The 21,288-nt window shown below is 42.4% G+C and overlaps 2 protein-coding genes across 3 annotated transcripts in view; one reads left to right on the forward strand and one right to left on the reverse strand.

Moving 5' to 3' along the window:
• LOC131988235 (protein unc-79 homolog) overlaps nt 1-3,327 on the forward strand; it is a 42,281-nt gene extending 38,954 nt beyond the window's left edge. For both annotated transcript variants that reach the window (XM_059353324.1, XM_059353325.1), the window contains 9 exons: nt 49-153; nt 257-334; nt 456-545; nt 655-830; nt 1,369-1,552; nt 1,665-1,868; nt 1,991-2,068; nt 2,550-2,591; nt 2,698-3,327. In XM_059353324.1, coding sequence (XP_059209307.1) covers nt 49-153; nt 257-334; nt 456-545; nt 655-830; nt 1,369-1,552; nt 1,665-1,868; nt 1,991-2,068; nt 2,550-2,591; nt 2,698-2,886 — 1,146 coding nt within the window. In that variant the 3' untranslated portion in view covers nt 2,887-3,327. The remainder of the gene's footprint in view (nt 1-48; nt 154-256; nt 335-455; nt 546-654; nt 831-1,368; nt 1,553-1,664; nt 1,869-1,990; nt 2,069-2,549; nt 2,592-2,697) is intronic.
• A 2,447-nt stretch (nt 3,328-5,774) lies between these two features.
• prima1 (proline rich membrane anchor 1) lies at nt 5,775-19,876 on the reverse strand. Its single transcript, XM_059353644.1, has 4 exons — nt 19,204-19,876; nt 18,202-18,343; nt 15,631-15,763; nt 5,775-7,996 (listed from the first exon to the last, which is right to left on the reverse strand). Exons 1-4 carry the CDS (start codon nt 19,483-19,485, stop codon nt 7,897-7,899), a joined length of 657 nt encoding a protein of 218 aa, XP_059209627.1. The 5' UTR covers nt 19,486-19,876; the 3' UTR covers nt 5,775-7,896.
• Between the last annotated feature and the right edge of the window lie 1,412 nt (nt 19,877-21,288).

Consider the following 21,288-nt stretch of genomic DNA (forward strand, 5'->3'; position numbering starts at 1 on the left):
CTTGCTGCATCAGTACATTTACTCCACTCTCTATCTCCTTGCATCCAGGAAAGAGATAAGTTCTACATGTCCCGCATTGTGGTGTTAGAGCTTCTGCAGGCTCTCAAGTTCAAGTCTCCTCTGCCTGACACAAACTTGTTACTGCTGGTCCAGGTAAAAAAAAAAATCAGTTGCATGCACTTCAGTTTACAAGAAACAAATAAATCACAGTGTTTCATCCTGAACACAAATCTAAAAACTGTGTGGAATTTCTCAGTTTGTTTGTGCAGATATTGGCACACGGCTAGCGGAATCCACCATCATCCAAAAGCACATGATCTTAACGCTGCCGGGGGTAAGGCTTTAGTGGATGTGTGTTTGGATCTTATTAGAATCCGCCTCATAAAACAGCAGGAAATAAAGATAGACCCCGCTGTGATTCCTCCTAAAGGATAAACTGTTTTTGTTCTCCACAGTGCACAACAGCAGCCATGGAGTGCATGAGACAGTATATAAGTGAACTCCTGGACTTCATTGCAGATATGCACACGCTAACCAAACTTAAAGTAAGTCTTGTTCTTCACGAGTGCCACAACTTGCGTAGTATCTAATCATATATATGTTATGGAGAATTATTCAGCCTTATCCTTTCCTTACTCCAAATCTGTTACTCAGAGCCATATGAAGGCTTGCTGTCAGCCGCTACATGAAGACACTTTCGGGGGGAACCTGAAAGTGGGCTTGGCACAAGTCGCTGCCATGGAGATCAGCAAAGGCAATCACCGTGATAACAAAGCTGTGGTCCGTTATCTTCCCTGGCTCTATCATCCGCCATCCACCATGCAACAAGGGTAAGAATGACAAAACTACAGGCGGCTTTAGGAAGGATTGTATGACTTAAAGAGACAGTTCATTCCAAAATCAAAATGCATATATTTCCTCTTACCTGTAATGCTGTTAATCACTTTAGGTTGTTTTGGTGTGAGTGTCTCAGTTTTGGTCAGCCGAAACAATGTAGATTGATAAATAGAACTACAGGTCGGAGGAAAACTATGTATTTTTGATTCTTGGGGTCTCTTCCTCAGTTCACCCAAATTAAATAAAAACACAACAAACATTTCCTCATATATCTAGCTTTATTTGTGAGTTATCTGTCCATGAGAAGAAAAAAAATCAGTTGACAGCATTTTGGTATGAGGGCAGAAACCTGGATGGAAAATCTTCATGGCTAGAGACCACCTGAGGGACAAAATATGTTTTTATGTAACCTAGGCAAACCAACACAAATAGTAAGACGTTGAGTATGAAAGTATAAAAGTATGAGAATTAAATTGTATAGAATATATCGGCTGATTTGTGAAACTGAATTTCAATGTTTTTTCTCTGCAGGCCAAAAGAATTCATCGAGTGTGTGTCCCACATTCGTCAGCTGTCCTGGTTACTTTTGGGCTCCCTGACACACTGTGCCCTGCACCAGGGCTCCACCTCCTGTATGCCCATCCCTCTAGACGCAGGCTCCCACATCGCAGATCATCTTATAGTCATCCTCATTGGTTTCCCAGAGCAGTCAAAGGTCTGGCAGACACAAATCCTTCCAAATGATCCCACCCACCTTTTGTTAATAGGATCTACTGTACAAACACCTCACTGGCCTTTTCTGTTTTGGTCTTGATCTCTGTTGGCAGACGTCGGTGCTGCACATGTGCTCTCTGTTCCACGCCTTCATGTTCGCCCAGCTGTGGACCATCTACTGCGAGCAGGCGGCCGCTGCTCCGTCCCTGCAGAACCAGAACCAGACAGAGTTTTCCTCCAGCGCCATCCTCACTGGTCTGGAGTTCTGGAGTCGGGTTACGCCCAGCATCCTGCAGCTCATGGCCCACAATAAAGTGGTGAGTGCTCTGCCTCTTATTTAAGGCAGCTACAGCAGGAATAAGGTGTCTGGTGTGCTTGTTGAAACTGTAACTGTGTCAGATAAAATCACAGTTCTGATTGATATTTTTGTTTCCCTCAGATGGTTGAGATGGTGTGTCTTCATGTCATTAGTTTGATGGAAGCCCTGCAGGAGTGCAACTCAACCATCTTTGTCAAGGTTTGCTATAACTAGTTGTTTTTTTTACATGCAGTCACGGAAAAAATGATTAGACCACCCTTTTTCTTCAATTTCTTCTAATTCTAATTTTCTGTTCATTTTAATGCCTGGTACAACTAAAGGTACATTTGTTTGGACAAATATAATGATAACATAAAAAATAGCTCACAAGAGTTTAATTTAAGAGCTAGTATCTAGCCATTTCCATGTTTTTTCTGGCCTTTAAAACCATGGAAAATGGCTAGATACCAGCTCTTAAATTAAACTCTTGTGAGCTATTTTTGTTGCTATCATTATATTTGTCCAAACAAATGTACCTTTAATTGTACCAGGCATTAAAATGAACAATAAACTGAAGAAAACAGGGTGGTCTAATATTTTTTTCCATGACTGTAGTTAACTTATGATCACCTTTTCACATAAATACACATACCTCTCTTCATAATGCCTAACACTTATCCATTCTCATTCTTTCTTATAGCTTATCCCTATGTGGCTACCCATGATTCAGTCAAACCTTAAGGTAAGGCTTTTAAAAAGATACAGATTCATGATATGCATGTAGCTATTGTCTTTTTAGGTGTTTTTTATACTAAAATGTTGTCATGTGCCCCTTCTTCCTTCATTAGCATCTATCTGCGGGGCTGCAGTTGCGTCTCCAGGCCATCCAGAACCGTGTGAACCACCAGTGTCTGCAGGGCCCAACATCCGGAGCCCCTCCGTTTGCTCTCCGCAAATGGCTGCAGTGCACCCAGTTCAAGATGGCTCAGGTGGAGATCCAGTCGTCTGAGGCTGCCTCGCAGTTCTACCCCATGTGACCTGCTCAGTGGTCCAGTCTGGGTCCTTAGACCTGCATGCATCCTCTTTGACCGAACCCTCTGACCAAAAAAAAAGGACTTTTCTGTAAAATTGATGCTGTGTGGGATTCATTTGAACTGGATCATTTTCAGCACCTTTAGTATAATACCTGTATATGTACAGTAAATCTATGCTATTTTAAAGTACTATCGCTGGAGCAGATGATTAAAGGTTTGGCAGGCTTGTGTGGGATATTTGTATCAGGTGCCTAACTGTTGTATTCAACAGATTTGAAGAGTCAGTAGATGACTAAGAGAATTTCTATATACCATGTTAGTAATTGTGAGGGTGTGAAAGCAAATGTTGAATCTTAGATACGCTCACTCTGTTACATTCATATTATATCACTTTTTAAGTTTCTTGGTTGCAAGCTGGATAATAAAAGTATGAGTTTTTCTAAACATTGAGAACGCTGTCATTTCACATGAATTGCAGACCCCTTCAAAATTCAAATGTGACATTTACTGCCCTTTGATGTCCTGGCTGATGTGGAAAATGTCCAGTTTACCATAATGCAGATGGCAAAACGATAAAATCAGCCCTGTTGTTTACTCTCCTGGACGAGAAACCGAACCTCAGGTGTGTCCGGGAAAAATGACATGACATGCATTACTCAGCTCCCGTCTGAGATCCTTGTCAGACTGTCAGTCATGCTGCCTCTCGCCATCAGAGCTCTGTCTGATCGATCAGAGGTCGATCTGACTTGCAGCAGCAGCAGCTTTTTAACTCGATAAGGTGGAGCCAGACATTGGAGGTAAACAAGACTATTTCGGTTGTGCCCCCTCCCCTTCCCAAAGTGGAAAGCCCCCCCATTTGTCCATTCCCCTCTTCATTGGCAGCAGCGAAACAGATTGGCCCACGCATATACCAAGCAAACACAATTACCTTTGGCCTAATGTGGTTTGTTGTGATTAAGCATTGTTGTGAGGTCTAACCGCATTACCACGAAGCTCTTGTCTGAGAATAACAGATGACATGACAGCAGGGCTAGAAAGCCGAACAGCACATTAATCTTTGTTTTGATCTTCACTGCTGCAAGGATTTCATTATCAGGCTTTAAGATGAATTAGATCTGATGATATAAATGTATTCTGCAAGAAGAAAATTGGTTTATTGGACAAAAATAAGTCAAATTTGATTTGCATATATTCTTTAAAAATTAGATTTTAGTCCCTGCATGTGTAAGAGGACCCATGTTGAGAGGTGTATGCCAAATGAGTCACTAGTGTAATGATATCACACATTGTGACTAATGAACACACACACACACACACACACACACACACACACACACGCTGACACACTCCCTGGTGACCCCAAGCTAGCTGAATCAGGCTGCAGTGCCCCTTCTCATCAACCTCTAGTCTTGGCTCATCAAAGAGCCCCTCTCCTGCTGTGTGCCTCTGTGTGGTGAGTGTGTATTAAAGTGATGCTGGATGCAGGTGTGTATGTGCATGTGCACAGGTGTGTGTGTGTGCGTGTGTGTCTCTGTATGTGTGTGTTTAATCAAGTCCCCCTTGCTCTGGGGTTGCATCTGTCAGCCACTGCCACCGTTGTGATCGTTTGAACTCGCAGCCCTTTTCCAAAGAACCTCTCTCATTAGCAGCAGCTTATGTAATCAGTGTCCCACAGGTATCCAGCACTTTCCCCGCCCCTGCCTGCCTGCCTGCTGCCTCCTGGAGGACCATATGGGAGCGCTGACCTGATGAGCAGGCAGCTGGAGGTAGTGAGGGTAATTAACGCTGACCAAAGGCCTCTCAGGCAGAGAGGGTGTGAGTGGGTCCTCAAAGATTGTGAAGGTCAGCTTTGAAAGGACTTTTTGAGCTCTCATACACACACCAGCATAATGTATCACCAGGTGTGTGCACTGGTGATGACATTCCTTGATTAAAGTGCAGGTTGAGTGAGGCTACAGCCATAGTTTTGTACAAAAACAATTTCAAGAACTCTTTTTCATTTTAAAGAATCTGTGTATCAGCGGCCTTTTGTTCTATGGAAATACCTTCTGAGAGCCTTGTAAAGCTTGTTGAGACAGTGACAATCCCTGGTCCCCCCGCCTAGTGCTGTCACATTGCTTTTATTACAGTGAAATCCTCAGCGCCCTGGCTGGACAATGCATGAATGTTTAAATTGCTCAGAGTGTCCATTGGCATTACCATCAAGTGGCACATCTAAAGCAGGGCAGGCAAAGTACTCTACGGTCCCTCATTCACATTATAATTCATTGACATTCCTCTTCAGTGCTCCTCTGCATCAGCCTGTATAGTACAGGTTTGTCCCCCTTGTTTGTTTCACATCATTAGCTACAGTTAATGCAAATTAAAATGGAAATGGGAAAATGTCTATACGATTTAATGTAAGATTGCATCCCCTTTCTCAGAGGTGTTTTTATAACTACTTTCAGCATCCTTTTAAAAGCCTAATTTTGTTACAGAAACTTGTATTTTTGCTTCAGCTGCAGAAATCCTTCACACGCATCTGTGATTTTTTTCGCCACATGATTATTTATCGAGCCCAGAGCGAGCACAATATGCAACCTATAAGTTTTCTTGTTTGCGTCATTAAGCCCCATGGAGAGCAATACGCTTGATAATCGCAGTTCATTAAAGATGCACTGTGTGAGACAGACTGAGAACATGTCCTCCACTGCGGGGGGCCCAGGAGACACGGCCAGCACAGCTCTCTGCCCAAGACATGAACGGCACAACAGCACAGTGCAGACAGGATGGGCACAGGCTAAATATAACAGTTTCACTTTTATCACCTTCACCACACACAGACCAGTTTGTCCTCCATGCTGAAACATTAGTTTTATATCTGCATATAAACAAAATAGACTGTGGGTCTGTTGTTATGTACAGTTTTATTTACAACTGAAAAACTCAGCAATGAAATCAACTTATGCACGTCGTTCTATCTGTTTGGTATAATGCATAAATTGTGTATGTACTATTGATTGCCATATATACATTAATGGCTTGCTCCATCAACATGACAACATTGACATAAATCTAAATGGTAGCACATTGTTTAAGTTTTACTATGTATAAACATATGTTCTGTTACACTGTACATTAATTAACAGTCCAGAAGGCAGATATTTAAATATCAATATTTACATTCATGCATCCATCATTTCTCTCATATAGGTACATGGTGGGGTATACTGTTAGCTAATATCTGTGCATGTTTAGGTGCAAGCATGTGTTTTTCCAAATTTCCACAGTTTAGCCAATATCTATACTTAACTGACAGCCACAGAGTACAGCCCACTCTCTCTGAGTACACTCATCTGCATGCACACTCACAGACAGACACACAGACACACACAGACACTCACACAGACAGACAGAAAGACAGACAGACAGACACACACACACGCATGCACGCACACACACACACACACGCAGATTTAATGTATAAAAGCAGAGCAGCGTTGAGTGATGCTCCAGTTCAGCTCAGTTGTGTTTTTCCAGCGGGGATGTGGAGGATGCCTGTGACAGCACTGAGTCACACACACATCCCTGCTGAGGCCATCCTCTGTGCAACCTGATCTCTGGCTATTGGCTAAGTCTCCTGTCTCTCACCAGTCACAAGGTCAGCCCTGGGCTCATGTCCCCTGTTTCTATAGCGATGGGCTAAGCCCTTCTTGACAGATAGAAAAATGAAGATTGTCAAATCCAAACAAAGCATGGCTGAAGGCATCTAGCTGACCCCAAGACTCTGAAGCAACAAGATCTAACCAAGTGATAGCAGGTTTAACTCGCAGTGGGGGGCTTGCCTTGAGATACTAAATCATAAAATGGGAACTTGCGTTATGATGCAGCACAGAAAAAATGTTTGGAAAACACACATTCACATAGCACATCATAGAGACCGCCGGCTTTTAAGCTTAAGTCTCAGGGAAACAGAGAAAAGCATATCAAACACCCAGAGACAAAACAACTGATACCAAAACTCTTTGCAGAGCAAGCGCGTTTTCTGCATCAGTGTCTCAACAAACTGACAGCAGGCTTAAAGCATCGGAGCATCACAAATGAATTATATGGTTTATAAATTATTCACTTAAAAAACAGAGCTATCAAGAAATAAAATGAATTCATCAAGATGTTGGAGATTTGTAAAGATGTGAGTAACTTACAGACAGTTTTCTTTGAAGTAGAAAAATAAATTCAAAGGTATAAGTAAATAAATTGAGCAAATAAATCGATGAATGACTGAAGTATATTACATTGAGCCTAAGTCTTCGGTGGCATTTTTGGCATGGTAAAATAACCAGAGCGTCCCATGTTGATGTCGTTGCTCCTCTTTTTCTTTTTTTATATGGATTTCTTTAAATTGCATAGTCAGATGAATCCACATCTCAGAGCCTGGACCGACAGGAACATCATGCCTCTCACAAAGCATCTGTCTCAAAAAATGGAGAACAAAAGATGGACGGTGTGGGGATTGGAATATAAAAAATGTTGCATTCTCTGTAAAAACTGCATGCATGTTATTTAGTGTGTGTGATGGGCTTGTCCTGTCTGGCCGCCCGTGGGACTGCAGGGATCCTGTATTGTCTGTTGTTCCATTGCAGATGTCAACAGTGTGTGAGGTCTGGATCTGCGGCAGACTGGCAGACAGTCCCTCTCCAGCCAGCAGCCAACCAGCCTGTCAGCAACACTTGCTGTTACTAAGAGCATAATGTTCAGCCTGCTGTGCCACTTTCGACACCATGGGGGTTTGTGGATTTTTCTCTCCGTCCTTCCTGCCTTGATTTTTTTTCCTTCCATCTTTTACAGCTCCTCTTGAGCTGAATGGTGTCTTCAGTCCGGGCAACATGCCAAGCAAAGAGGAAAGGTTTACCTATTCGAAAACCTCGGGTGAGACCCTGTTGCATTCTGGGTGAGAAGGGATTACTGTATTCTGGGGGGTAAGGTGACAAACGGTAATGGTGATGTCACTTCCTGCGTCTACCCGGAGACAGTCTATACCACAGTGTTGTTCGTACCCATGGCCTTCTTGTTACGGATGCTCATGGCGTATTCCCCACGACTCGTCCCGTTCTCTTCCTTTCGTAGTGGTTTCCTGCGAATAAACATTTTCATAAAGTGAAGACAAATTCCTTGACAAAGAGAGTTACATTTGCCCTCAGCTGAAGGCCATGTCATTAAACAGAGTTTCTAGACTGTTAACCTTTAGGCTGATTTGATTTCTCGGGCTGTGCTGGGTGGATACGCTGGTCTCAGCGATCCTTTCTAATAAGCTCAATGTTCAAAGGTCACTTTTGCGAGGAGACAGGAGGAGAAAGATACATTGCAACACGGGGGATAAGGCAATTACCAACTCTGACGGGTAGATGCAATCTCGCCTCTAAATAATGAGCATGTGTGTGGCTGTCAAGACAACTTGCGAATAACATCGATACATAACCTCATCTTAACACTGGTTGCGCTGTAGTACTCTGTCCTTTCTATGAGTACTTTCTGGTGCAAAATAAAGCTGCAACACATGATCCCCTTGCTGCTACTGGCCTGTGAAGAGCAGTATCATTCAATGCAGCCCCTTTCATGCACTCCTCTGTGCCTTTGTGGTTATTATATTTGTCCAGTGTACTGTGGCTTCTGCACCGACCCCCTCAGCTGCTCTCCCCTGCTCAGGCTTATGTAACTCGGAGACAGATCTGAATACAGTTAGTACAGTCATTGTCCCACTCAACACTGTACTATGCCTTCATTGCCACAGAGGACCCTTGAGCGACATCTTAGCTCAGCGTCTCCTCTCCTCTCCTCTGAAAGCCTTGGCTGGCCAGTCCAACTTTGACGAACAGTCATTCCCAGTCCAGTCCAGCACAAATCTTTTTCCTTTCTCGGCCATCGTGCAGCGAGGGAATCCTTACAGGGTGAAATGAGCTCATATGTGACATAATGAAATCCAATACAACTCCCCTACAAGGAAAAAACTCGTCTGATAAGTGATTATTATGTTCAGAGAGATGAAGAGACACATTTTAACTATTTTTTAAAACCCTTGTGCTATAAAAAATTGCTCTGATTTAAGAAAATAATGTCTGCGGAAAAGAAGTGCCATAAAATTCTAAATTAAATTTTTTTTTCCAAAATTCACTGACTAATTATTTTAACCAACTTCAGCCTGGATCAAAACTTTCAAATATCCATTCATTTTCAGAATTTTAAGCCCATAAATAGCAGTTTTTTGACAATATGCCACTTCTTTTAATTACAAAACAATACAACACAAAAACTGAATTATTTTCCGTACTTAATGCTCGAGGAAATTTTATTTTTTATTTTTCCACAATCTGGTATATGTCAATGATTAGCAGCAACATTGATTTTGATGCATTTTGTGGTTAGTGGTTTTAATTGATTGAATGGGACATTGTATTATATACTTATTATAGGAGCAGAGGTTTCTTTGGCTGCCCGCAAAAAAACAAACAACAAAAAAACAAACTCATGCCATATGTATTGAAACTGGCAAAAAGATTAAAAAAAAATTAAAAAGCAAAAAATACCCCTGATGCAAAAAGTAAATAACACAATCTGGCAATCTGGGGCTTTGCTGCTACAGCCTCTTGTGGTGTGGCATGACTGGCAGCTTATGGCAGGTAATATCAGCCAAGTTTGAATAGACGTTACTGTTGTGTAGTTATATGACTTTGGTGATTTTTTTCTTCTTGTGTTTTCATTCACTTCATTTAAGAATATGCCATTATACCAAAAATACATGGACAAGACTTTAGGCAGCCTATTGTGCTGCTGTTGTACGACTCTGCAATATATTCTTTCTGTTATTATGTCCATGGACTCAAAACCTTACTATTTAGTTGAATCAACCCCTTTGACAAGATCTCAGTAAAAAAATGCAACATACATACATAGCAGGCTTCATAATTGTTGCATTTATTATACGCTTCACACACTGGATTGCAATATAGCTCATGCCCCTGTGTGTGTACACAGCGTCTTATACTGACACTGTAAAATAAAAATGGACAGCTGATGTCAAATTCATTCCTGTTATGTAAATGTGTTTTTTGTGTGATGGTTCTCGAGGACAAAATATAATTGAAAGTCTATGGATGTGTACGTTTGGTGCACATGCTCATTTTTGCTTATTTTCCCCCTGCTGTCAACTCAATTCGTCTGCTGTCTTTTTCCGTTGCTCCCGTACACTTTAGCCAATCTGATGTTGCCACACCTGTTAATAAACCATCTCGTTGCTGTCAGGTTTCAAAACCGTTCCTGTCTTGGCTGTTTTTCAGCTGTCATTTCAGCGACGTGAACCACCTCCGCCCTTCCACCTCCCGTGTTCCAGATACTTTCATCTGTCAACAAATTCCCTGTCAGAGTCTTTAAAGAGTTTTGACTCAAAAAAAAAAATCGCAATGGGGTCTAAATGATAAACACAAGTATGCCTTCTCTGTAATTTTTTTGCTATGCTAGCAACATGACTCTAGAGATTGCAATTTCAGTCTGTCAGTTCACCACTTACACACTGAAATATATCAACAATTGATAGATGGATTGCCATGAATTGTTGCAGCCATTTATGTTTTCCAGAGAAGGAATTCTACTGATTCTGGTGAGCCTTATAGACTGTATACAATGTGGATGTAACCTCAGTGACATCACCCATAGGTTTTTGAAGAGCCAAAATGAAGCTCATTGTTGGTGGCTCAGGCTGTTGCCATCTTGGCAATGAGGTGGAGCCTGAGCTGAGGCAGGCTTAATGTAGTCTGGTCCATAGACATAATAAATAATATAATATATATTAAACATAATTTATGATGTCTATGGTCTGGTCACTGAGACATGTCATCTGCCACGCTCCTTAATTATGCATACATGTAAGCTTTGATATAATTTAAACAGGTGAATCATATAAAAATTCACAAATTAGCAGTAGAGACATAAACACTTTTGTGCCAGGCTAAGAATATGTTTATTTGAGGCAAACGAAGAAGTGCTTTAGGCTGCATTCTACCAAAAAATTCCAACAGGGGGCGCTAACTGCAGTTGCAGAAGCCTTTGGGTCAATCAATCTCAATACAAAATGTAATACACTTCATTTATTACCTCAGAATTTTTTTAGGACAACACTATGGTGTCAATTGCTAGTGAAAGATCTTCTTCAAGACAATATGATGTTGATTTTGTAAATAATGGTATAAATTTAGAAGAAAATAAATGATAAAGAATCGTATGATTTGGGGCCTGGCTACCTTTGATTGACAGGTGGCTTACAAGGCGAGCCGTCATCAGGTGAGAAGAAAAGCAATGCGTATCCCCGGCAACGTGGACTTTTTAACAGCCGGGAAATTATTTGTCGTTATCTGTGTTTTCGTCCAGTTTCATCTCAGAACTCTGACCCTTTCACACTGTAATTTCACTTAATTATTATTTTTTTTTTTTGAAGAATTTGTTCATTTAAAAATGTTCAGCATTTGTTGTAGGCCAGGTTTTTTCAGGTAAGAAACATACATTTTGTCTTTGTTTTTTTGCTAGCCAAAATAACATCCCAGTTAATGCTACAGTTAATGTTAACATGTTGTTAAATGTTAACAGCAGTGACTTTGCTCAGTCAGGTTTCGGTGTAGATGGTGTAGTGCAGTGTCATCAGTGAGATCACAGTCCAAATATGGTCTGCTCCCAGTTTCCGAAAACAATATGACAACATACGAAAGGAAAGATGGCGACGAGTGTAATGGTGAACTCGATGCTTCAAACGGGCAGTCCACAAACCAACGGGTGACGTCACAGCTACTACTTCCATTATTTATATACAGTCTAGGTTTTGAAGCCAGGGTGATGATGGTGAGCAATACACCTGCTTAGCATCAGAGTTAGCATTGTCACTGCGAGCATGTTAATATACATGTTAACATTTAGCTCAAAGCACAGCTGTGTCTAAGTACAGCCTCACAGAGCTGCTGCTGGGATAAAATTAACAATAAAAAAAAACCCAACTGTAAATAATTTACGGGCTACACGTGGTGTAGTGGTTAGCACTTTTGCTTAACAGTGAACATGTATTTGCTTTAACATTTTAGAATGTATGAGCATGATGATTATAAATAACCAAGTGGCAGCCTCCTTATCTGCAAAGGGCCTTACCTGCATTCTTTCTAATGGCCAGCAGAGGGTGACTTCACTGGTTGCAAAAACAAGTCAGATTGAATAGAAGTCTATGAGAAAATGACCCTTCTCATTTACTTTACAACCTCATCAAACATTTTCCTAATGAGTTTATAGTCTAAATCGCTAGTTTTAGGTCTTCTCCAATACAGCATGATGTTCATTTTTTAAATTATGTTCCTATTTAGAGTAAAATAGATGATTAAGCAGGTTATGCTTTCAGGCAGGTCTACCTTGTCAGTGACAGGTCGCTAACTTGACGGACTGTTTGTTTTCTATTTAAACTTCGACTCTTTCACAGTGTGTTACATTTTATGAACAGTAACTTTATAATTTTGGTTGCAAAAAAATGACTTGTTCAGCATTTGGTTGTACAAAGAGACACTATAAGAAGTTGCTTGTTCATTTTGACTCAAACAGCAGTTGCACTTCAATAACCAAGCTATCATTTGTGCATTTGCTGGTGAAAATGCCAATCTTGAGGCTTCAAAACGGTAGTCCACAAACCTTTGGATGATTACGTCCACTTCTTTTATACAGATTATGTGAATAAATGACGAACATTGCACACTGCATTTAATCTGTAGTTGCTGGAGTTGCTGTGGCTGATGCAAGCTAATGGCTCTTGAACAAAGTTGTAAACAAAATGATGACTAAGACTTCCTGCGGGACGCTGTCAGCTGGGAGGGGTCGTATGGCTGAGGACACCAGGGATACATGACGGCCATGTAGGACAGACGCAGCTTGCTGTGTCCCTGTGGGACCCTGGGAAAGCCTCAGAATAGAAACTGTCCTGCCCCATAGAGGAAACACGTTGTGCCGGGGGGTAGATGATTGGCTGATGCAGCTGCAGCTAGGGGAGTTGGGATATACCAAAGTTTTCTCTAAGGAACAGTGTTTACAGCCTGTCTGGGAATTCTTCTACTTGGAATAAAAATTAAATGGGGTCGATATCCGTTTAACGTTATGCAACGTCCTTGGAGCTCACTAATGATTTTAATTTAGAATATTTTTGTGAGGCCAGTATTTCATCTGTTATGTTGACACCGGTGATGCTGGAAGGTACTTCGGCCCTGTTTATTTCTCCCAGGATGTAATCTCTGCTCAGACTGACCATGTCGCTTCGGGCCACCACACAGGGCAGAGCGCTGGGCCTCAAGCCGACCTCTACCCAGGCCTTCAATAATAGATGCCGTGCTGTTGACACATGGCAGGTGGCAACACAACACTTCACAGGTTAGATGAATATTTCATATCAAAGCTGTGCAATCACAGCGCACATTCCTGTTTGAAGTTTGGGGAATGGATCATGGTGAAATTGGGACATGTGTTGAGCTGTTTACAATTACTCCAGCCATCTGGAAATTAGAGTAACATGCAATGGTTCAAAGAAAACACATTAAAAAACAGACTGTGGAAATCTGTCACCGGTTTTGATGGTGCCGGTATAGTAATTTTAGAAATAAGACAGAGGAGATTAATAATGTATTAGTAAATATTGGATTTTAAACCATTTTGCCTGACAAGTACTTCCGATTCTATTGTATCTCTGGTTGAGTATTTTGGATATACTGCGTTGCCCTTGGACTGGAGCAGCTGTGATGTATTATCCGTCTTTGGACAAGCCTCCCAGAGCGGTAAGTGATTGGGAAAAGCATCTAGCGTCATTAGTGAGTTGGTCTGAGTTTTGTTTGTTTTGGCTTCTTGGATGGCTGACAGCCTGGACTGCAGCATCATGTCTTTTGCTTTGGATGGCACAGCAACACTGAAACGCAGCGTGTGTCTGAATCCTCTTCTCTATGCTTGCACACACCAGCCTCCCTGGTGCTGTGGACTCTGAATAGAATTGTATGGAAGTGTTTTTTCCTTTCCAGCCCCTTTGCTTCTGACACATGACTGGCAGACAAAGATTATAAAAAATAACAAAAGGCCAGGAGGGCTGGGACCTGCAGAGCTAGCTCCTCTGCTGTCTGTGGTGCTCAGGCTTTGGCCCTCGGCCAGCTGATTTTCATTGGGAAAGCCCGGAGCACTGAGGGGCTGGAAGGGCTATATATAACTAGCTGTGTTATTCTCACTGACAAACCCTCTCTCACTTTGTTATTGACTAAGACGCTCAATTACTGCCTTTGCTTGCTTTCGTAGACAACATTTTTACTGTCCTTTTCGCTGCATTGTTTCCTCTCCCTTCCACTCGGGAGCGATGGATGATTAGAGCATCCATGATAAATGTTAACGGAATCACATTTTTCCCGGGATTGCTCTCCTATTGGCTCGTGACTAATGAATGTCTAATGAGGCCAGTCTGGCTGGACCTGTGTATTTTTCCCTTTTCATTCAGAGTGGAGGGCAGCTTGGCGTGGCACAAAGTCTGCAGTCTAGAGCCCACAGAGCTTCAGGACACGACCCGCTTGCATGTATAAAAGATGTGGCCTGCGACTGAATGACTGCGCAAATTAATTCATAAATAATGACTTGGGTTTGGGGCTAGAGCCTGTATTGCAACAACACTTTCCTACCACTGCCGCATTAAAAAAGGTGCCCCTTGGCTACACAGGGGGCTGGAGAATTGCCATAATGAATTCCTGAGCCAACCACCCATTACTTCCGCTGCCTGACTTTGCCTATTTGTTGTTTAAAGAAAGGAGGAATAGAGTTCTGCTGAGGAAAGCCATATCTGGCATGCAGGCTTAATATAATGCCATAAATATAATAAGGTATGATACTAAATCAATTTAAAATACACATAAATAAAACATAGAAGTAGCTCCCTGATTTAGCACACACATCTGTGGCTGTTCTCACAGAGTCAATGTTTACGCCATATTTTATAGAGTGTGTAAATATGCCAAGATGATGTATCTATGTATGTAAAGATGTTGTGAGTTAATGGATGGGTGCACATAAGTCTCCTCTGTGCATGTGCAGTACTTTGCACGATGTGTTTGTTAAATGTCTGCGAACATTAACGTGGATGTCAGAGTGCATGTGTGACACCGTGCTGCCTGAATGTCACACAGAGAATTGGGTCTGGCTTGTGCTGCAGGCTAAAACCTCACGCAGCCTTTTTCTCTAATAAGCCAAATGGGGGAAACAGTTCCCGCTGCAAAAGCGGCGTCTTGGGATTCCTCTGCTCGCCTCTTGCTTTCACTTTCATGAATCCAGCTGCTGTTCTAGGAAGCTTGAGACACTCATGCAAATTAAAATCAACACAGTATCGTAAAGCTGGGTCATCATGCGGCTCAGTAAATTAATTTATAGGATGTTTCTGGGTGACTCAATGTAGTGGATCTTTCTTGGTGACATTTACAGCCCATTCCATTATCTAACCTCTGACCTCAGTGCGACCCAGCAGGGTGATGACAGGGTCATGGCAGCCTCGCACACAGCGCCAGAAGAGATCGTACAGTCTCCCATGGGTCAAATTACACATGATATGTTGAGTAGCCTGCCTGTGACAGTTCGTATTTCAATATCTCATCACTGGAAAATATTACAGGGATACGTGCGAGTAAGATATAGCTGAAATACTACAAGGCTAGAACAGAAAAAGAGAAATCCAACCTCTTGATGGCCTTGTAGCAGATGATGATGGCTGAGAGGAGGAAGACGACTGAAGCACAGCCCACCGTTCCAAGCACCACAATGTCCATCTCCATCCACCAGGGCCTCAACAAGGGCACCATGGGCTCTGCCACTTAGAAATAAAAGAAGAGAAAAAGAAGAAGGGGCAGGGGGAGAGAGATTTGGATACAGAAGAAGGGAATGTTCTTAACAAAATAAATCAGAAAAATCATTTTTTTTAAAACTTTCACTATGATGACATTTAGGCACAAGACTGCCTTGATTTATTAGACCCTAAGTGATTGCATTATACAATTCGACAACAGAGTGGCATGGAGGTGATTTTCCTTCCTGCTCTCTGAGCTGGGAAAGAGCTGTGTCCTCGCCTGTTCTGTAGGTCTTAGGTTCAACGTTCAAAGATATCCAACCCGACACCATGAATCATTTAAGGTCCCGTCAGCCTTCCTTACACCAGCACTCTTGTCCACACCAATTACTGTTGCAGGAACCTCCTGCTCTTTCCACATTAGATCTGTGGTGTAAGACCACTCACCAGGAATGTTGTATAACATTATGTGCATCAGCAACTTCGTGTCTGTAATGCACAACTTCTCTCTTCTCTTTCTGCAGCATTTGATGCTCTCCCTGCATCATACATCAGTTTAGTCATGTGCATATCTATCTATCTATCTATCTATCTATCTATCTATCTATCTATCTATCTATCTATCTATCTATCTATCTATCTATCCTGATTTGTTCCAGTTTTATGCTCCTCAGTGCGCTGTATGTATAATAACAAACTCGTAGCTCCTGCATTTACAGTTATTCTGTCATGAATGAGAGGAAGGGTTTACACCATAGCAACAAATACTCCTTAGTAATGCCATGGACTATTTTCCAGCACAGCACATTTCTACGGAGCAAATAACAAGGCACGGCTCTCCCCAGTACAGCACACCACGTCATAAGTCACTATGAATTTAAAAGCTCCTCTCAGCCAAACTTCCATTTTAATCCTGCGTTTTGTCAACGGCTGTAGGATTTAATTCAGTCAGTGGTTAGGATCTACTTCATTGTGATAAAGCGCACTCCTTTGAAGGACTCCGGAAACCATTTTTAGCACACACAGACTTACTTAACGGTGCCAATTTTTCTCAGATTTTCTTTCAGACTTTTAGCACATAGATAAAGTCTCAGTCATTGTCCCAGTTTTTCACGTTATCTATGCATATTCATTGCATTTTGAAAGACTACAGTTTAGGGCAAAATTTCATCTCTAACCGTTCTGCAAATTGAGCTACTGAAGGAATATTAAGATAATTATGCGCCTGTATAGATTAAATTGGGAACCGAGGCAAAAAACTCCCTTTAAGTGAATTATTCATGGTGTCTCCACCCTCAGCAAACATTTCTGTGTAAAGTTGAAAAGGAATAAAAATTGGCCTGCTTATCATATTTATCGTGCTGTTTATGGAAGCTGCGTTCACAGTTCCGCTCATGCGTTGGCTGTAATTGGGCATTCAAACCCCCACCCTAGTTTACAGTCAGATGGTTCTGACAGCGTTTATTCAATGAGCAACATTTACAGAAGGGTCTATAACTCTCGATAGGTTGCTTGCATGGTGAGTCAGGGGGGAAAAGAGGTCCTTTTCCATTGACCAGACAGAAAGAAATCGCTGGAATTGATTGATTAAAACCTTTACGCTGCTGCCTGTTGAGACTTTGATGATTAAGTGCTCCTCCCTACTCATAATATTAAGGGCTTGGGGTGAGTGATTCTAAAGAGTCACAGTAATAGCTCAGAATGGCTGCATCATCAGCAACACCTGTCCCATATTTCAATGCACTGTTCATTAAGGTGCTTGGGACGACATACAAATCATATCAACTTCAGGCGAGCAGGCTGGTGAAATATGCTCACCTATCTGTCAGTGGATTTACCATCTCAGAGGGAGTGTTGGGGAGGAAAACTGCCGCAACAGGCAGTGGCTCCACACAGATATACACGCTCGTTGTGTACAAGCACTAACACACAAAACCCACACACACCCTTAATGCCGCCAGCTCAACTTCAAAACGAAGCTAAAACTACTGGGCTGGTTCATTATCCCCTTATCTCTAGCAAATTAAAGCTAATTTAATTAACTCATCTGTGTTTTAATCAGGGGTCCTCCGGGGGAAACCCCACTACTGAACCACTGAGCTTGGCAGCCCAGCAGGCATGGATTTCACAGGCAGCTGGGTACTCCCCAAGGTCAGCCCCGGCATAAATTAGTCCTGTGTTCAGCTGTCAACATCCTGCTGGCTCCATCACACGCACAGACGCACACGTGCAAAACAGTACCCATGCACGGGCGCTCACACAGTAATCTCAGGGGGTTATATTTTTCTTCTTTCTAGCATGAAAGAAAACACTTCACGTCAAAACAGTTCCTTCAGACAAGCCTGTTTCTTGACACCTGGCTAGGAATGAGATCCAACTGTGGGGCTAGAGCAGACTGAGAGTGAGACAGACTGACTCAGAGCGAGACAGGTGTGAAACCTGGAAGTGTGGGCTGGGAGTCTTACCTGTGGTGCCCAGTAGCCGTGGGGGAGGCGGCGGAGGCGGTGGAGGAGGAAGAGGAGGGTATCTTCTACAGTGGCATGCCAGCTGGCACTGTTCACTAACTTTCTCCGCCACAGTCCGTGAGCATGACCTCTGGAGTTCTCCCTTATGGTGAGGAAGAGAAGGAGAGAGAGAGGGAGAGACATTGAAATGACTGAGGCACTGTCCTTCAGTGCATTACTCATGAGTGCCATCAGCACAACACTGTGCAGCACAAATGGAGATGCTTGAACACTCAGCAGCCTCTTAGTTAGCTGTACTGTGGATATCCTCTCAGCATTTCTTTTTCGTATCACGGCTCCAGTGTTGTTGTCATTGGGGCTGCTGTGTATGTAGTACATGCAGAATAGTATCACGTCTATGGCTGCAGCCCGCTCCCTGTAAGAAACCACCCACCAACAGAGTGGGCAGCAGGCTGCCCCGAGGAGTGTGCGTGGGTGGACTTGGAAACTCAAGCAGATCACATTACACATGAACCCTGGCAACACTGCGTGCGTGTGAACAACAGCTCACCACTATCTGTAGGCAGCAGCACGGGGCAGAGGTTAGAATACTCATCACTAACATATGCCTGCTGCAGGGATCCTGGTGGGATAACTGAATATTGTTATCATAAAAACACAGTTGGCTACTCCATGTTCCCACTACAAGGGAGCTGAGTGTGTGTGTGTGTGTGTGTGTGTGTGTGTGTGTGTATTGCTATATTTCTCATGCCTTACTAGAAAACTCTACACCTGCATGCCTGTCAGTATTTCCTAAACACAGGTGCACCCTGGACTGGTGATCCTAACATCTGGTGTAAACACATAAGCAATGCATTGCATATTAATTGCAGCATAATGAGCGCACAAGTTAGTTGAAAAAAGATAATCAGCTCAACAGTTCAGTAAATCAAACTCCAGGTACATTAGTGCTGTTGTCTCATGCGTAAATTGACAAGTGGCGCGCCTGAACATGATCCTTACCTGGCATGAGAGTAAAAACAGTGAGAGAAGGCAATGACCGAAGAAAAAAGGCCAAAAACTTAAAGTAAATGGCATTAGATCTTGGACCAGCATTCCTCTTGCGCTGTTCTCGAAGATACTAGGCAGCGATTCCAACAAATGGATGCAGTATACATAGGCTTGAACTGTTTGGGAAATAACCATCCACCCTGTCCAGTTCAGCGGCGATATCTGTGACAAGCGTCTCCAGAAATAGTTTATGCCACAATCATTTTCCTCTTGAAATCCCGTTGTCGATAGCATAGGACAGGCGAGCCGGTGGAATGAGTAGCAAATCTCGATAATTCACATCTCGAAAGTAGTTTTTTTCTTATTGGCACTCAGATAGCGACCTGAATCACGCCGCTACTCCGTGCAATGTGAGGGCGGTAGATGGCCCGTACCTTACATCCCTCCTCGGCTGCAAGCATGAGTGCAAATGGGCCACTCAAGCCATCGAAGTTGAAGAAAAAAAAAACGAACAGAGAGAGATCCTCAGGAATATCGTGCGGCAGGATTCCTCACAATAGGATCACACATCCCCTCAACTTATCTAGGCTGAATACTGTATGGGCGAGTCCGGAGGGCAGAGCCGAGGGTTAAACTGATGCATCCCCCTCTGTGCCAAAATACAGCGGGCTGTTTTATACGGGAGCATCACCACCGCGCACTTGATGCAGCGCTCACATCAGCTCATCCTGACAGCGTGTGCTCAAACAAATTCACCCTCCGCTTCTCAAAAAGTCACACACACACACACACACACACACACACACACACAGGAGGAAGGTGGTTATGTAGGCGTCGGTAATGTCAGCTCTTTGTTTTTGTTTTCTTGTTTATGTTTGTGTTTTTTTTATAGTGGTCCAGGCTGAAAGTATAGCCCACAATGCGTGGAGGCGAGTCCGTAAGGATGACGCGTACTAGACCGAATTAAAGTCAAGTGGACAGAGAGAGGGAGAGAGAGTGCAAGACGCCTACCGACTGAAAACACTGCCGTACCCATGTTTGATGTGCCTGCGAGAACACTCTGTGGTCCCATGTCCCAAAGTAGGCTGAGATAAACAATACTGATGTAACCTGGCATTTACTGCTAATGCTCAACTGCAAAGACATTTATAAGATATTTATTAGATGTTTATTTTTAAACACCAGCTTCATTTTATTATTTTATTTTTTGCCACCATATTGATATAAGAGGTGGTGCTGTAGGGCCAGAGTGCAAAGACTCAGACTGGAATGGGGAGTTGTTGTTTTTTTAAAAGAGCAGAGTTGCATAAGATTGTTGGTGGTCTTCACAAGGCACAGTTATGAAATTACCCCACAGCCCACAGCCATGTACACGGTGCTAGAGAGCCGACGTGACATTCACAGTTTACTGGAATTTACTAAAACTGATAACTGACAGTGGGAATAAAACTCTGGGGCTCATCTAAGGAAGGCTGTAGAGAAGAATAGAGTTTAGATATTAGAAATCATTCTTTAACACCACCACCACCACATTATTTTACATCACATTTATGAAATGTAGCTACTAACTACTCTTTGTACGGACAATACATTACTTTAAGCGCAGCACCGATATATCGATCGGACATCGGTATCGATATTCGCCTTGTTGACTTCAATCAAATAAGATGTCATGACATGTTTATCTGTTGTGTTGCATCAGTGTTGAGTTGGCGATATGTTGTGGTGCTTTTTTGCAGTTGGACTTGGACAAAACAGTTGAAGATTTCTTTGTTACCCTTGTCAAAATGGGTTATTGATCAATTAACTTTTATTTAAAGTTCTGAATCACTATAAAGCATGGTGCCCAAACACTCAACAGCAACAAAAACCATAAAAAAACATCAGTATGGGCATCAAATTGTCGTACCAACCCAGAAATTCACAGTCGGTGCATCCCTAGTTTCTTTATTGATCCCAATTCTAGAGCAATTGATTGATTAGGGGATTACAGAATATTAATTAGTATTTTCTAATTGTTATAAAAGAAGCTGCAAACTATATCAAGTTCCAGCTTCTGAGATGTGAGAATTGTATATATTTGTTAATTGATTATGT

This window comes from Centropristis striata, chromosome 16 (assembly GCF_030273125.1).
Source record: "Centropristis striata isolate RG_2023a ecotype Rhode Island chromosome 16, C.striata_1.0, whole genome shotgun sequence".
Taxonomy (NCBI): Eukaryota; Metazoa; Chordata; class Actinopteri; order Perciformes; family Serranidae; genus Centropristis; species Centropristis striata.

Bases quoted from the DNA above. Each gene is read 5' to 3' on its own strand.
- prima1 (XM_059353644.1), bottom strand. From the start codon at position 19,485: ATGCTATCGACAACGGGATTTCAAGAGGAAAATGATTGTGGCATAAAC. The intron at 15,764-18,201 runs GTAAGACTCCCA...TTTATTTCTAAG, and splicing joins ACGGCTACTGGGCACCACAG to TGGCAGAGCCCATGGTGCCC. The intron at 7,997-15,630 runs GTTGGATTTCTC...GTTTATTCGCAG, and splicing joins TGCTACAAGGCCATCAAGAG to GAAACCACTACGAAAGGAAG.